We start from the raw sequence: 16,297 nt of genomic DNA on the forward strand, positions 1-16,297 counted from the left end.
TTATGCAGGAACACAAAATAAGAGATCCAAAGTCACATAATAATCAGTAAATTATCATATTAACTGTATTTACTGCATGAGAACTTGCTGCTCTAACAGTCAAAGACTCAGTGATATTATGCTCGACTTGGTATACATATTTAGTATATTATCATAATAAATCTTTGAAAATAAAACAAAAATATGTTAAAAATTAAAGTTATATACAGTCACAACTAACACATTGTACATTTGTGAGAGACAGGGATAGAGATGTAGGGCTGCATTATTATTTTGCCAGTTCAAGGAAAGAACCAAGTGTTAATGTCTACTTGTTTCTCTTCCCGCTGCCTGAAGGTGCTACTTTACATCCTGATCTCTCCCTCACCAGACAGAACAGAGATTATTTAAGCTATGTGACACTTTTGCCCCTCCAGCTCTCTGCCTTAAGCCACATCTTTATCTAAGTGATTCCAGCAAACTCTCGACGGCCCCTCTAGCTCTGGGACCTAAGAGACATTTGCTGCAAATAACTATAGACCATGTAGATAGTCATGTGCTGATATAGTTTGGTGGGACAAGACAATGCAAAACGCTACAGAACTAAAAAAAATATTCATAAAACCTCTGGAGGCCTTCCCTCTGGCAGCTCAGTGACCATCACATGACATTTTTATCATGTGTGTAGGCAGCTGAGAGGCGTTATTTAGGTTCATCGACCCTTGAGCTTCCTATGAGGAAAAGCTGTCAGGCATATGATGCAGTGCCAGCAAGTGCTGACATGTAATGTATGTGTGATCTGAAGTAACCTCTTTATCTCAGCAGTAGAAGTAGAGAAGCAGCAATGATGCCCCCTCTTGACTCAAATATAGTCTGCGACGCAGTCAGGGGTTTAAACTGTTCCCGAGTCACTAATGTTTTCTATGTTTACGGTTTGCTCTGAGGAGCGTTTGACACAGCAGGGACATACGGAAATGCTCGGCAGACAGTTAATTAACATATTGATGATTGCTGGAAAGAGTGATGATAAGCGGCCTTGATTACAGTGATTGATGCAAATGTCTTTGCACCATTTTCCATCCTAATGCTCGCTCATATTGTTGCCAGCTGCCAGAAATTTTTTTATAATCAATTTAGATGATTTCTCATGTTTTTGAAGATGTTTTATTTAAATCCTTATGATGCAACTGCAGTTAAAGTGTCCCGACTATCCTCACTTCCAAGCTTGCTGGAATATTTATAATGCAGAAATTTCAGCTGTCAGTGAAAGTTAATTTATACCCTGTTAGTAATCTTTTTTTCAGGATTTTAGAAAACTTTCAGTGCCGTCTGTGTGATTGAGTACTTATGTGCATGTGTTCCCCAAGGCGTGTCGAGACTTCTTGGACCTAGCTGAGACTCACAGTAGGAGATGGCAGCGGGCTCTGCAGTATGAGCGAGAGCAGCGTACCCACCTAGAAGAGACCATTGAGCAGCTAGCCAAGCAGCATAACAGCCTGGAGCGAGCGTGGAGAGAAGCACCCACGCTTGTTTCCAGCACACCCAGTGCCCCGACCACCAACAAGGGTGAGACTGACTGTCTGTGTGTTACTTACTCTTGTTGGCCTCAGTGTGAACCTCATTTCACTGGTGAAAAGTCATGTGTAGCCTGAGGCCTAATATTATAGACTCTCCTCATGTATCAGAATGTTTACATTGCATAATAGTTAAGTTACAGATGTTAATTACCTTAACCATGAACCGTATGCCATGTGGTCTCCCCTGTTAGTCTATAAATCCAGTTTGTTTTCTTTATTTGTTTACCTATAACCAAAATACCTTTCCACAAAACTTAATGATTTTGGTGACTACATGATCTTTCCACTAAAGATTTTTTTTTTGTTTCAAATCTGATTGTTTATGTTGGACACATTGTACATATATTTGTGCCTTCAACAAGAGAAACCCGATGACATTAATGACCACATGACTTTACGTTTAGTGTATTCAATCCTGATGGCACTATTAGCACTAACTTAAAATATTTAGTACCAAATCAGGAGGCAGTGTAGCATTCACATAGTTTAAAGAGAGGAAGACAGAGTTAATGCATTGAAATATTAAGAGTTTGGTTTTAAAACTGAAAATTTGGGCATCCATCCAGTTTGGTCCAGCTGTGGGCCCATGTTGCATCTCTTCTATCATCATTTGAAACATGTTTCATTAGAAACACTATGATCACATGATTATAAGGATTTGTGCCTCACTGTTGAAAGCTAGTTTATAGACATAATGGACCACTGATCACACCGAGTGTTCAATTTTGCATACGAAATATGAAAAGCACACCCTGCGGAACTTGCATCATTCAGGCTAGTTAACCAGCAGGAACGTTGCCAATTTAACTAAGCTGATTATTCCTTGATTAATCGCCATGGGTTTGTGATTAGACGCTCCTCCTCCTGAACTTTGTAGAATACGAACTCACCATCATGAGGTGGTTCTGCATAATGTCTGTATGGACTCACAAATGTGTATGTCCCAACTGAAGGGAGTGAGAGGTCGCGCAAAGAAGAAGCAAGTGATGAAGATGAAGATACTGAGTACTTTGATGCCATGGAGGATTCCCCTGCATTCATCACAGTGACTGCCAGTGAGAACACACAGCACAGGTCAGTGTTACTTAGGGATCCGTGTGGTCCATGCTCTTAAAAACATGTTTTATGTATTTATTTAAACATGCAGAAAAAAACTAAATTAAAGACAGACACAAGTTTTATACGAGGAATGGTGTAGGTCTGATCTTTAAGAATTGTGAGTTTGACATTGGCTGACGGCTGAACAAGGCTCTGATGATGGCTCGTGTTGTGACAATTTAACGTTGCATGTCATTTACTCCTGAATGTGTGAATGCCGACTCTCCTGCAGCTCTTGCAATACTTCCCTCAACTCCAGTAGCTCCATTAAGACTGATGCAAACAGTGTTCATCTGCAATACCCAACAGTCTCTTTCCTCGCTTATGTGTGTTGTGTTTTTACTGCATGTGTGTGAAGGGAAAACAAGATAGAGAGGGGCATTTAGTCTATGATTGTGTCCTGCTCTCATTGTAAAAACTGTTTTCATTCTGTTCCAGACGATCTCAGAGTAATTTGAGCGGAGCAAGCGGAGGCCAGCCTAGTGACTGGAACCAGGACGACCATGTGAGTGTCTGTCTCCCTAACAGGTCTTACTAATAGGACTGACATTTGTGAACACTTCTGGCTTTTGTAATATCAATATAGAATTGTCGTGCCGCTGCAAAGTTCACACCTCATTGATTTATATATATGTCTTCACTTGCTGTTTTCACAAGCCTCTATTCGTGTCCTGCATTCATCCCTTGCTAACAGACAGACACACGCAGGCTTCGTCTGTGATTCCTGTGGTCTCGTTGTCACCCCTGCGGTGCAGAAGATATACAGTTGCATCCTTCCTACTCTAAATCTTAATTACCAGTCGGACATCTGTTCTTCTTTCCCCTCAACACTCTTGTGCCGCGTCTTCTGTCTTACGCATCTGTTTCTTCTCTCTTCTCCACTTGTTCTTCACTCACTCTGTCACTGTGTCTGGTGATATTCTGCCAAGCTGTCCATGAAGTTGAAAGTGTTTTCTCAAACTTGTATACCCACCCCTTCTCCCCCACTTAATTCCAGATGTCTCCAAGCTGTAATGATGTGTCAGGAAAGGAGCTGCAGCCCCGCAGACAGAGGCGAACTCATATCCCAGACAAGCCCAACTACTCCCTCAATTTGTGGAGCATCATGAAGAACTGCATCGGCAAAGAGCTCTCTAAAATCCCCATGCCTGTAAGTGTATGAAATGGTCCTTCTTCTTGCTGACAGGCTACCATAACTCAGCGTGAATGATATAGTGCCTATAAAATGTTTTATTGCTTTTCAATATTGAATCATGTTCACTTTAATTGGATTTTTCAGACAAGGATTTACAAAAAAAGACTCTTTCATGTCAAAGTGAAAGCAGATTTCTTCACTTTATTGTCAATTATTTTAAAATATACTACATGAAATATTTGTTTGTCTAAGTATTCACTCAATTTAAAGTGGCTCACCTAATTCAACACAGATGCTGTTGGTGCTAGACATGAATTAAGCCAACAAGGTGAATGTTTTGGAGTGGCAGTCAGAGCCCAAACCTCAACCTGATTGAGAAGTTGTGTCTGAAAAGGGCTGTTCACTCACATTCCCTGTGTAACCTAACAGACGTGAGCAGTCTTGCAAAGACAAATGGGATAAAATCGCTGTGTCCAGATATGCAAGACTAATTAAGACCTATGCACACTGGCTCAATGCTGTAATTGCACCCAAAGGTGCATCTACTAAACACTAATTTATAAGGGAGTAAATACTTATAGAATCACATATTTTACATTTAATATTTTTAATTGACTGGTTTTACGTTGTAGAAATCTGTTTTCACTTTGACGTTTAAGAGTCTTTTTCGTACATTCTTGTCAAGAAACATTAATTAAACTGATCAGGATTTCTTTTTGAAAAACAATATATGGGGGGAACTCCCAAAGGAGTGTGAATACTTTCTATAGGCACTGTATCTTATTAGTTCCACTTTATTATCTCCCATTCAGGTAAACTTCAACGAACCTCTGTCGATGCTGCAGCGTCTCTCTGAGGACCTGGAGTATCATGAGCTCTTAGACAAAGCGGCACGCTGTGATTCCTCCCTGGAGCAGATGTGCCTGGTCGCTGCCTTCTCCGTCTCCTCCTACTCCACCACGGTCCACCGGACAGCCAAGCCCTTCAACCCCCTCCTGGGTGAGACCTACGAGCTCGATCGCCTAGAGGAGTTTGGCTATCGCTCGCTGTGTGAGCAGGTAACGGCATAGCCACAGGGAGATTTTGCTTATACACACTCTGATGTTTTTCCACATGTTTGACACACAAACCGAGGCACACCAAGTCAGACTGTGTCCTCTGTACAAGTTGATATGCGTTTTCTGATTGTCTGAACACACTTGCCATAGCGTGCTTATCCTTTGTGTCCATATCTCCTCTCAGGTGAGCCATCACCCCCCTGCAGCTGCACATCATGTGATTTCCCAAAGAGGCTGGACCTTGTGGCAGGAAATCACCATTGCCAGCAAGTTCCGTGGCAAATACCTCTCTATTATGCCTCTGGGTAAGACGCTTCAAATTCAGCAGGGAAGCTAACAAACTAAATGTGTAAATAACGACTCCATCGTGCAAATTGAACAGCCAAAGCAGCAAAGGAAAGTCGAGGAAGACTCCACAGCTCACTTGAGAGTATTATGCCACTGATCTGCCTGCCATACAATCTGAAGCCAAAGGAAAGGGTGTGGAAATGAATCAGGAGGGTTTTATGACCCCTTTGACACATACATAAATATGGGTATAAAGGGAGCCCTATATTGCACTGGGAGAGCGAAGAGCAGCGGTCTGTTGGCTCAGATAAATGAGAGATTTTCTAGGTGCAGGACCAGCCAAGGGAGTCAGTGGTATTTATCTGACTCCTCTCACTCCATGTTATATGCCCCTATCAGGTGCCATGAAATAGAAAAAAGTCTTGAGTGTGAAACCTTTATAGTGAAATATATGTGTTAGAGGGCACGTTTTTCAGCTGCTGCAGGTAGAATTGAAACCGAATTTAGAATCACTTTTGCAAACCCATAATCTAACACATCACTCTGAGGTCTGCAACTGCATTTTGCTTCTGTGACAGTCTTTTGTCCCCGTCTGTCTCCAGGTGCCATTCACTTGCACTTTCATGCCAGCGGGAACCACTATGTGTGGAGAAAGGTCACCTCCACCGTGCACAACATCATTGTGGGCAAGCTGTGGATTGACCAGGTCTGTTGATGAGTACTTCTCATTGATAATCATTCATCCACATCTCCAAACCCAGAAATCTGCCTTCATGCCCCCGACCTTCCATCCTCTCCTTCAGTGCTGCAGAACAGTGTGGTATAGACCAGCAGTGTAGAGTGTCGGGAAGAAAGGAATCAGAGCCGAGTCTTACAGCACATAAATAAAGAGCTTCACCATCCTTGGGGATTTATCTTTAGCTTTGATCTCTAATAACACCCTAAAATAACAGCCTCCTCTTTGTGTATGATGGCCCAGTTATATAGGGGAGGAGGTGGGAGGAGCAGACTTCACATGTGTATCTGTCTGTCTGTGCAGAATTGTGTCTGCATGTTTGGAAGTGTAAATCTGGCTTGTTTCGGCAACCCTTTTCCTTTTTTCTCTCCTCGTTCTGATTCGTGTGTCAGTGAATGTTTGTGTTTGGCTGCACAGTGGCTCCATGGTTAGCACTATTGCCTCACAGTCAGAAGATCCCTGGTTTCTGTCCCGGCTTGGGCCTGGGATCTTTCTATGTGGAATTTGCTTGTGCACGCGTGGGTTTTCTCCGGGTACTCCGACTTCTTTTCACCTTCCAAAAACATGCTGCGGTTAATTGGTAACTCTAAATTGTCCGTAGGTGTGAATGTGAGGGTGATTGTCTGTATATGTAGTCCTGTGATAGACTGGCGACCTGTCCAGGGTGTCCCCTGCCTTCGCCTTAAGTCAGCTGGGGTAGACTCCAGTGCCCCATGACTCTAATGAGGATTGAGCAGTGTACAGATAATAGATGGATGTTTGTGTTTGTCTGTAATCTTGGAAGAAGGCCTGAGATTATACTAGTTAGAACATCAGCTCTGAATTCTTAAACCAAAGCGTAAGGAGCTGGTATTATTGTTTAGTACTTGCAAATATCCTGAATTTCCTGGATATTTACACTTTCTTTTCTACTTTCTTAAACCTACCCTGCACAATGCGTGTCAAGTTACAGTCAAGCAAAACTTCCAACCTATCATAAAGGTTGTGATCTGTTTCTGTAATTAGGTGGGTTTTTTTATATGTATGTATCTAAGTAAGCTATTCTGGTTATTTTTAGAGTTATGTAATTTTATGATACTAGTCTAATAAAAACAACAACACTGCCTCAGCGTCCAACCTCCAACTTTAGTTTGTCCACTAAGAAAAAGAATTTCACAGATACTTACCGGTATTGATTTTTACTCCATTCAATACTTTCACTGTGTCTTTATATTGCTCTGCCACTCTACTGCCCTTCGGTGCAGAACCAGGTCAGACAAACAACACCATACTAAACTGCAGAAGCTGTTTTCCTACTGCCTTCTCTACTTTTGGCCAATGCACTAGCAGGCATTGCTGTCAATAGTACAGCAACAGAAAAGACAAGATTGTCTACATGGGCATTGACTGTGAATATATGACTAATAAGCATCATATTAACATCTGAAACTTAGAAAACATATTCACATAGTGACCGTTCTTAGGCTTGTCTGTTATGGCAGATGCAACAAAAACAGGTCAAACATTAGACAGTGCAATGAGCAGAAGTGTTAATCACCCCACCGTTCATATATGTTTGATCTCATGCATATTTCTGCTATAAGGACGCATACTAACAATGCAGGGACTTGCTCATCCAAAAATTTCTCTGCAGCATCATTAGTAGTCAAAAAAATCTTCATGTTGCCTTTAAAGCACCTCAAAAAACATTTTTAATCTGTGAGTATGTGTTACTGTATGTTTTGCTTACTGTACCTGCCTCTATTGTAGCAAAAACCTGATTAATAAACTTGGTTTAAAGGCCTTTAAGATAGAACAAGGCCAGGTCAAATTACATCTTCTAACTGTTTATTAACCTCCTGTAACTACTTAGCTTTTAGTTTTGCTGGCCTGTTTACCAAGTTCACCTCAGAAAATAGTATAACTTGCTAGCTACATGGTGAAATGTATATCATTTTCTTCTCTCTCTCTTTTTGTTTCCGTTTGTGTAGTCGGGGGATATTGAGATTGTGAATCACAGGACCAAGGAGACCTGCCAACTCAAATTCTCTCCCTACAGTTATTTCTCCAGGGATGTTCCACGCAAGGTAATTTCTTCCTTTAACACACTTTGCTGATACCCAACCTTAGCATGATGTCATGCAGTTTGGGGTTAGTTTGTGTGTTGCTGCCTCCTGCTGGACAGCACCAGCATATATTTTGCCACTTTGCCCAGCAAAGTAAGCTTGTTTCTTGTTCTTAATTCCCTGTAGTATCGATGTTGTAAGTTTATTTTCTGATTTCCTTTTCCAGGTGACAGGTGTGGTGGCGGACAGCGGGGGTCAGGCTCACTACATCCTCTCTGGTACCTGGGATGAAAAAATGGAGAGTTCCAAGATCGTCCAGAGCAGCCGAGGGGGGAGTGGATCAGAGGGCAAGCAAAAGACTGTCTATCAGACTCTCTCTCCCAAACTGCTGTGGAAGAAATACCCTCTCCCGTAAGCTCGGCTCATCAGCCTCATAACGGCCATCATTAAAATATATGCATCACAGATGTTGCGCAATAGCTGCAATGTTCGATCAATGTCATCGATTGCAGAACATCACAGTGTAACTACTGCCAATTTCCTCTTACTTTCTCAGAGAAAATGCTGAGAACATGTACTACTTCTCAGCACTGGCACTGACCCTGAATGAGCCGGAAGAAGGAATCGGACTGACCGACAGCCGTCTGAGGCCAGACCAGAGGCTGATGGAGGACGGACGATGGGATGAAGCAAACTCAGAAAAGCAGAGGCTAGAGGAGAAACAAAGAGCTGTGAGAAGGAGGAGAGAAGCAGAAGCCTCTGACGCTCTGGATGAAGGTATGAAACAGAGAACAGGGAGTGTGATGTCTGATAGGCAAAGAGAAGCCAAGTGAAAGACAGATAAGAAGGGATGATAAAGAAGAAATAAAGAAGGGAGATAAAGGGCATAAAGTTGCAAAATGGGAGAACTTACTTCATGCATCCAGTGCTCCTGTAGTAAAAGTTCCAATCATTTTCAGATTAGACAGTGTTAAGTGTCAGCTGCAGCACTCTCTATTTGAAATTCTCCAAGTTGAATAGTCAGCAGAAAAGATAAGCTCCTGAATTAGAAAATGTTTTATTATTTGATTAAAAAGAGAAGATAAAAGACTTTAAAGCACAATGAACTATGACCCTAGAAGCATTTAGGTAAAAAACATTTAGTCACTGAACTTAAAGTTCTTCTGAATTGTGCAGTTTTTTTGTTCCCACTTTGTTCACTGCAAACCTCAAGCAACACGAGCACATTTTCTGTAGCATCTGTGGCTGAAGATAAGGGTAACATAGAGCAATCCTAAACTGACTGAAAAACTTGTTTTCTGGATGTTTGATGTTTAAATATCATCTTAAAAGTTACAATGAAGAACATAAAAGAAAATGCAAAGGAATTTTTTTTAAAACAGGAAAATTGGTAAGAAGTGATTTTTACAAAGATTTTTTAAGAATGGAATGAACCTATGCATTTTTTTCAAGGACTGACAGGTGATACCAATACTGGAAAAATAAGTGACTCCATAGATATTGTAATGCTGTCATTTTATTCTCTTTCCTTACTTATCTGCTGTCTGCTCCATGTAAACACAGCCTGCAGCTCAGCACAATTCAGCTGAAAAGTCACTGAAGTTTTGTCTTGTGACTGTTGGTCGCAGCTCATTCACTCGTGGCTTTACAGTTTTGGCAGTAAGCACAGGTTTTTTATTTTTATTTTTTGAAGAAAAAGAGAGCAACCTGTTTAATTTTGGTGAAATTTGAAATGAAACATGTTACATTAATTCCACTGAAACACTACAATTTTAAGATTCCATTTAGTTAGGTTTCACACAACGGAACAGCACATCACAGGTGAGTACTTGAAAAGTTAAAGATCTGTTGATGCTTTCTGTTTATATAGTTTTTGGCTCTGATAAATGTCAGTAATTTTGGCAATTCTTTAAAGACAACAAACCTTTCAACACCATCAGCGGGTTTTGGAGTTTAGAGGATTAAGTTATAAAGACAGTTTCTGTCAGTATTGCTAATAATTTATTTGGGTGTCCTAATCTCGATGGTTAGGAATCAAGCGTTCAGGAATTCTTAAAGTCAGGTCTGATCTTTACACAGACCTCAGCAGAAACTCTTCATCCTGGTGGCATTCCTGTGTGTGTGTTGTGTGTAGGTTAGACTGTATTCGATGTACCCATGACTTGTCTTTCTTTTCCTCCCTCTATTGATGGTCAGAGTGTGATTATGACTCTGGTGAGTGGGGGTCGCCCTGTACCCCTCTGTTGTGCATCATTCCTACACACACACACATATGCGCGCGCACACACATACACACACAAACACAGACACACACACACACCATCCTCTGTGTGTCCTCTGTGTGGTCTGCCTCTGTGTGGGAACTGCATGATACACCTCTCATGTCAACTTCTCCAAGCAATGACTCAGGAAAAAACACAGACTTTTTCCTGCATACATGTGACATTTTCATTCAGACCAGAGCCTCAGTAACATGTTACATGTAATAACAGATACCACTTTAAAATCTACGACAATCCTCGCTGTGATATGGTGAAGCCACATTAGCAAGTGATTCATTTTCACTTCATTCTGCTGTGTCATTCAGTTTTTTTTCATTGGGCTCTTTTCTGGTGCACTTAGCAACACCTTATTTGAAGCTTTGTTCGTCTAATTTAAATCTATACTGTGTAAAGAGATAGCTAAAGGTAACAAGGTAAAATTATTATATTTTTACCAATGTTCACACATCAGAAAACTGCAATTTCTCCCTTGTTTTGACTGGTTTGCTGTTTTTGGAATTGGATTCATTATTCAGTTCAGGGAGTTCCAAAACTGCGATTAGAATTTTCTCCTTCACCATGATCGATCCAGGTTTTTCATCGCACACATCGTGCTCATTTGTTTTTTTATTGACGCCTTTGAGTTCAACTTTTCTACCATTACAGCTCGGTTCACATTTGGAGCTATCCCAAATGCAGTGCACAGCGATTGATTGCTTCTCATATATGCATTCGTATGAAAGTGAATTGATTGCTCAGTGAATTGCCTGCAAGTGTGGCTTTTCCACGAGACAGTGATTAAATTGGGACGATTGAATAACGTCTGTGCTTCTTTCCACAGGTAGAGAATATGAAGGCTACCAGCCGTTGTGGTTTCACCAGAGGAGGGACTCAATCACTGGAGAGACAAACTTTGTGTACAAGGGGGGTTACTGGGAGTCGAAGGACAGACAGGACTGGAGCATGTGTCCTGACATCTTCTAACCCAGGAACTCATCTCAGATCACACCTAACCTCATCGGACAGGGAACTGCTCGGCCTCTGGTCCTCAGGCGGTGGAGCGTAGCTGGCGTATGAGCACCATATGGACCTCTGTGAGCATGAGAATGTGTATGTTTCACACAATCTCGGATTTCACTGTACCTCCAAATGTACACTCTCACTCTGTTTTCAGTATGGGGGAAAAGACGGGGCGTTCCCTGAGCAGTCCTATTTGACGCTATACTGAAACAGCAGTGAGACACTGTGTGGATGCGAGATAATGGAATTGTAACACCACACGATAAAGGCACCTGCACAGTCCTGATGCTCCGGTGCTCCGTAAATGCTACCCACAATGCACTTTTCTCTGTTCACCATCCCATTACAGAGTTTTACCAATTGGATAGAAACCCATATCAGAGCAGCTCATTATATTATAGACAGACAAATTCATACAGATGCAGAAACGGAACAGTGTCGAAAAGACATGTTGGTATTTTAGTGGTTGCACAAAAAGTGTCCTCACCATCTGTTTTATTTAGCACGCGTGAGATTAATGTAAGCCTGCTATAAGAATCTTAAATTACTTCCCTCTTTTGCTTCATGGAAATGATTTCAAGTGCTCACTATTTGCCCCTTTTGGTTGCCTAAAAAAAGGCTTAGACCTGATTGGAGTATCTAGAAATGTTTGTCCCCTGGGTCTGTGGAGACCCAAAGTGTTCAAAATTCAATAAATAAAAAAGACAGTATAAAAACATATAAATAACAACAGACAAATATATGTAGTATAACCATGAAATTGTGATGTTGTCCATTTTCAAATTACCCTGCATCAAATTGCAGGCGTTGTAAAACTTTCTTAGTAGAGGACAAACAGGGCCTGTTTTGTGACCATTTGGCAATAAAAAGTATTACAGTAGAAGCTGGTCATCAGAAAAAAAAACAACATTGTCAAGTTAATAGAGGCTGTGAAAAAAAGTGTATTTTGACTTAAAAACAGCTGGTATGAAATGACACTGGTCTTCTGTGTTATCTGTTATAAATTTACGCAACACAATTTGATGCTTATGTATTTTCCATATTGATTCATCTAAGGTTTTTATTTTAAATATATTTTATTTGATTTTGAACACTTTAAGTCTCCATAATCAACAGCTAGATAGTTTGATTGAGAAAATAATCTCTTTCTTATACATTAGAGGCTGGTTTACCTTAACTAATGAATGATGCAGCAAGGCAGAAATACTGTCTATTTTTTATTTTGTTGTGGATGTTGGGATTTCCCTCTAGTTACATGCAAGTAGTCTGTTCTATAGCCAGTCTACGTAGAGTCCAAGTAGAGATAATGTGACAGTTGATCCATTTCATATTTTGAATACGAATTGCCTCGATGCTTCAGAGCATTTCAGTCATGCAGACATGCTTCAGACATTTTCCATTTGTGATGCTGATTAGCAAAATTCTACAGTAGTAGTTGATCCTTTAGTTGTAATACATCTAGTGCCCTTGCAGTTGTACGTTAAGCTTCGAAACATTCATATCACTCCAGCAGGAATCTCCATTGAAGCCCTAAATAAGCACTTTTCACTGTGGTTGACTAGAGGTTAGTACATATCTCTGTGTTGATGTTGACAAGATTTCACTCTGTACATGTACTTTACCTTGTCCTCTGGTGCTCTCCCATAGCAACACATGCCGTATCCTTGGTGACCATTTTAACCAACATCATTCTCAGTGATCATACAAAGAACTGAGTCTGCATCTAAACACTGAGACATCCAGTAATTACCACCCAGGAGCACATTGGTTCCTGTAGTGTGCACCACACGAGTTCCACAGCCTCCATCAGTCACTAGTTCGTAGCTGAGACGTTTCTAGTGGGTTTACTGTTTCTGAGACTGGAGTGGATTCTCTGAGGAGCCCAGAGTGGCTCCAGCTGGCAGGAGGTCAGAGGTTTTAGAAGCAGACAGGGCTGGTTCCTGTAGCGCTCCACTGTGCAGTCAGCTGTAGCCACAGAGGAGCGTCCCAGCTGCCGCTCCAGCCTCACCACAGCTCATTCGCCGTTTGTGGACTTGCTGATCTGGGATCAGCTCACACAGATACCCTGAGTCTTTTGCCTTTAACTGACTGAATAAGGGAACGAGTCCCCTGACCTGTGCACTACAAGTCTACGGTGACAAGAGTTTTGAAAAACAGTTAGTATTTTTTTGTAATTATTGTTAGGAATGTAGAATTCATGGCTGGAGGTATTGTATCTACCATCTAGTCTATTTGTGTGAATATTTTGTGATAAAACAATGATACTGTAAAATGAAGAATAATTATACTAATCTGAGTATTAAGTTATCTGTACAGCAGAGTTCCAAACTGAAAAAAGACCGAATGAGCCTGGAGGATTTGCTGTCATTTTAATTTTTAATTGTGACTGATTCTGCAAAGATGGAAGTTAACCCCGAGGCGCCTGCAATTTGGCCAAAAACCGTCTTAACACACTAAAAATTTATTTTTTATAGACTCCTTGATACTAACACGACAGTTCAGTTATTCCTCTGATTTTGAGGTCATGAAGATGTGAAAAATTATCTGTAAAAGAAATTCCTTCACATCAAAGTATTACTTGACACTGAATATTGGGCTGATAAAGGAGATTTTCAGTGTGATGACATGAACTCTTAAAATGTTTATCTGTGAGATTCTTTATCAGTGAATTGATGATTTGATAATGAAATGAACAATGATTGATTATTTTTTGCACAAAGACATGCTTCTTTCATTTACGTGAAAAATCTGTGGTGATCTGTGGTTGTCATGAGCACAGTTTGATCGGTCATTAAATATCTTATCCAAGATCACTTGCGCTAAAGAAATGATTTGCTGCTTTTGAAAAGGATTTTATTTTGTCTTTCTGCCAGAGTTCAATGAGAAGATGATTACCTCTCATGTCTGTGATGTTAATAGGAAGCTAGAGACAGCAGCTTAGCTTAGACTGTTTTAGTCCAGAGGTAAACAGTCCATCCACGAGCATCTGAAGCTGACTAATCAACCCATTATTTCTTTTGTCTTTGATAATTCACTGCTTGTGGACCAGAAATAATCTCACACAAGGATCCCAATAAATCTTCCACTTGTGTTTACTTTTAAAAAGTAAAAAAGTTCATGTGAATATAATATGTTAATTACTTAATTTTAAAGATGCTTGTACCTTTGGACTGGAAGCCACGATATTGAATTCACAATAGCGATAGTGATATTGTTGCTATAAGAAAATTTGAAAAAAAACTGTGCCATCAGACAAAGTTATCCTTTAACTTGCTTTGTTGTGTATTTTGTCTCTTCTTTGGCAAAGTAATGACCCTTAAAATAAGAGTATATGTTTTGTTTTTGATGGAGTATCAATCAGATAGTTACTGGTGCTGGATTATCTACAGTATATGTATATCACCACTACTTTGGACAGAACCAGACTTAATGTCTCCTACCATTTAAAGTGTTTTAGTGCTAATTTAAGCAGCTGCTGACTGTAGCCTTGAACACACATATATGAGGGTGGAATCAAATTTGTGGTAAGAAAGTGCATAAGGACATTTCCCAAATTGTCAAGCTATTCCTTTCATTTTACTTTTCTGCTTTGGTTCTTTTCTTGTCTATCTGCATCACATAGACTGGGAATACTTCCGTGAGCATGTGCATAAAAACAAGATTTCCACTGAGGCTGTATACACTTCTAGTCATATCGAGGGTGTAAGGATGGACACTACTACAGCAGCAAGTTTCATTTTGGCTATGTTGAAAATCATTATGCACAGTTGTGATGTGAAAGAACACAGATCACTGCTGAATGGTGGTGAAGAAATAGTACAAATGGAAAGTTAATCTGTGATTTCCTTTTTCTCGGCGATCAACTTGAGGTTCACTAGAGATTTACTTTAATATATTGTGTTTGAGATGATTTTATATTTGAGAATACATATTATATTTTGAATGATAATGGAGAGCTCATCATAATCAATATATTTCCAAATAACGTGACCTCAGTACTTGATGGTGACTTGCCTATTGAAGATGCCCTTTTAGGGGCTTGTATAGTATCGGACAGCTGTAGCAATAACACAGTGAAGTGTAGATTTGTTAGTTCGTGGCTGTTGTTGCTTCAAACAGAACAGTTGTCTGTCTCATGCAGAAAGGGGAAAAAAAAAAACAACCAAAGTGTAAGTGGAGAGTACTGTCGACTAAAAGAAACCTCTTCATCTGCCTTCCCTGTCTCAGAGGGTTCTAATGTAAACCCCCGCTCATTGTGTCTCGTTTCAGCTCACCCAACTCTTGACTCACTGTGGTGTGATTATTAGCTTTAATTTTTATGCTTTTATTTTCAGTTCTGATTTTTTTTTCCTTCTCATGGGTGCCATTATTCTTCTGTTCGTGTTTTCATACTGTTTGTATGCATAATGAGCTTGAGTTGTGTGCATATTTGGCACACATTTCCTCCTCATTCGATTCTGCTCAGTTTTGAGGCAGAATTAAACTACTGAAGATAGGGAGGTTTTTCTTGCCTTGTCCAAGCTGAACCCTGCTTCTCCTTGGACTGTGACATACAGCTTTGTGGTCAGACAATGGAGATATTAGTAATCTGAACAATGATGGAAGTTAAGAGACACAACAGCGGCCTGTTACAAGAAGCAAAGGTGATCGACCTGCCTTGACTACTATTCTTACTCCCCAGATACACACAGGTGTATTCAGGTGTAACTGCAGATTCAGCTGAGGTTTTTCTTCTTTTTTTTAAATTGTGTATTTTCTCCCTTAATTTATACTCGTATAACATTGTCTTTAAACAAGAAAGACATAATAATGAAAAAAGAGGATAATAAAGTTGTTATTGTTGACACTGGATATCTGTTTGGTTTCATATCTTTGTGCTGCAGTTGGAGGATGATCAAGTTTATTATCTTTGCTTCTGGTACACTGTTTTGTTTGGTTGATGATAGAAACCCAGTGAGAATTTATTGTAGAATCTGTCACACATATCAAACCAGTCTAAGTTGAATTCTTTAGACAAATATTCTTTTATTTCAATAATTGTCCATTTAAATCACTAAACAGATCAAATATACAGGATACAGTATGGACTACTACTGCAAA

At 40.1% G+C, this 16,297-nt stretch overlaps 1 protein-coding gene across 6 annotated transcripts in view; it reads left to right on the top strand.

Moving 5' to 3' along the window:
- osbp2b (oxysterol binding protein 2b) overlaps positions 1-16,048 on the top strand; it is a 52,085-nt gene extending 36,037 nt beyond the window's left edge. For 5 of the 6 annotated variants that reach the window (XM_055011480.1, XM_023281184.3, XM_035953270.2 and 2 more), the window contains 12 exons: positions 1,347-1,545; positions 2,510-2,630; positions 3,093-3,159; positions 3,652-3,804; positions 4,602-4,847; positions 5,032-5,152; positions 5,738-5,841; positions 7,842-7,937; positions 8,143-8,327; positions 8,473-8,693; positions 10,113-10,130; positions 11,019-16,048. In XM_055011480.1, the coding sequence (XP_054867455.1) occupies positions 1,347-1,545; positions 2,510-2,630; positions 3,093-3,159; positions 3,652-3,804; positions 4,602-4,847; positions 5,032-5,152; positions 5,738-5,841; positions 7,842-7,937; positions 8,143-8,327; positions 8,473-8,693; positions 10,113-10,130; positions 11,019-11,161 (1,674 nt within the window). In that variant the 3' untranslated portion in view covers positions 11,162-16,048. The remainder of the gene's footprint in view (positions 1-1,346; positions 1,546-2,509; positions 2,631-3,092; positions 3,160-3,651; positions 3,805-4,601; positions 4,848-5,031; positions 5,153-5,737; positions 5,842-7,841; positions 7,938-8,142; positions 8,328-8,472; positions 8,694-10,112; positions 10,131-11,018) is intronic. The other variant, XM_055011481.1, reaches the window with a different exon arrangement.
- The last annotated feature ends 249 nt before the right edge of the window (positions 16,049-16,297 follow it).

The sequence above is a fragment of the Amphiprion ocellaris genome, chromosome 6 (assembly GCF_022539595.1).
Source record: "Amphiprion ocellaris isolate individual 3 ecotype Okinawa chromosome 6, ASM2253959v1, whole genome shotgun sequence".
NCBI lineage: Eukaryota > Metazoa > Chordata > Actinopteri > Pomacentridae > Amphiprion > Amphiprion ocellaris.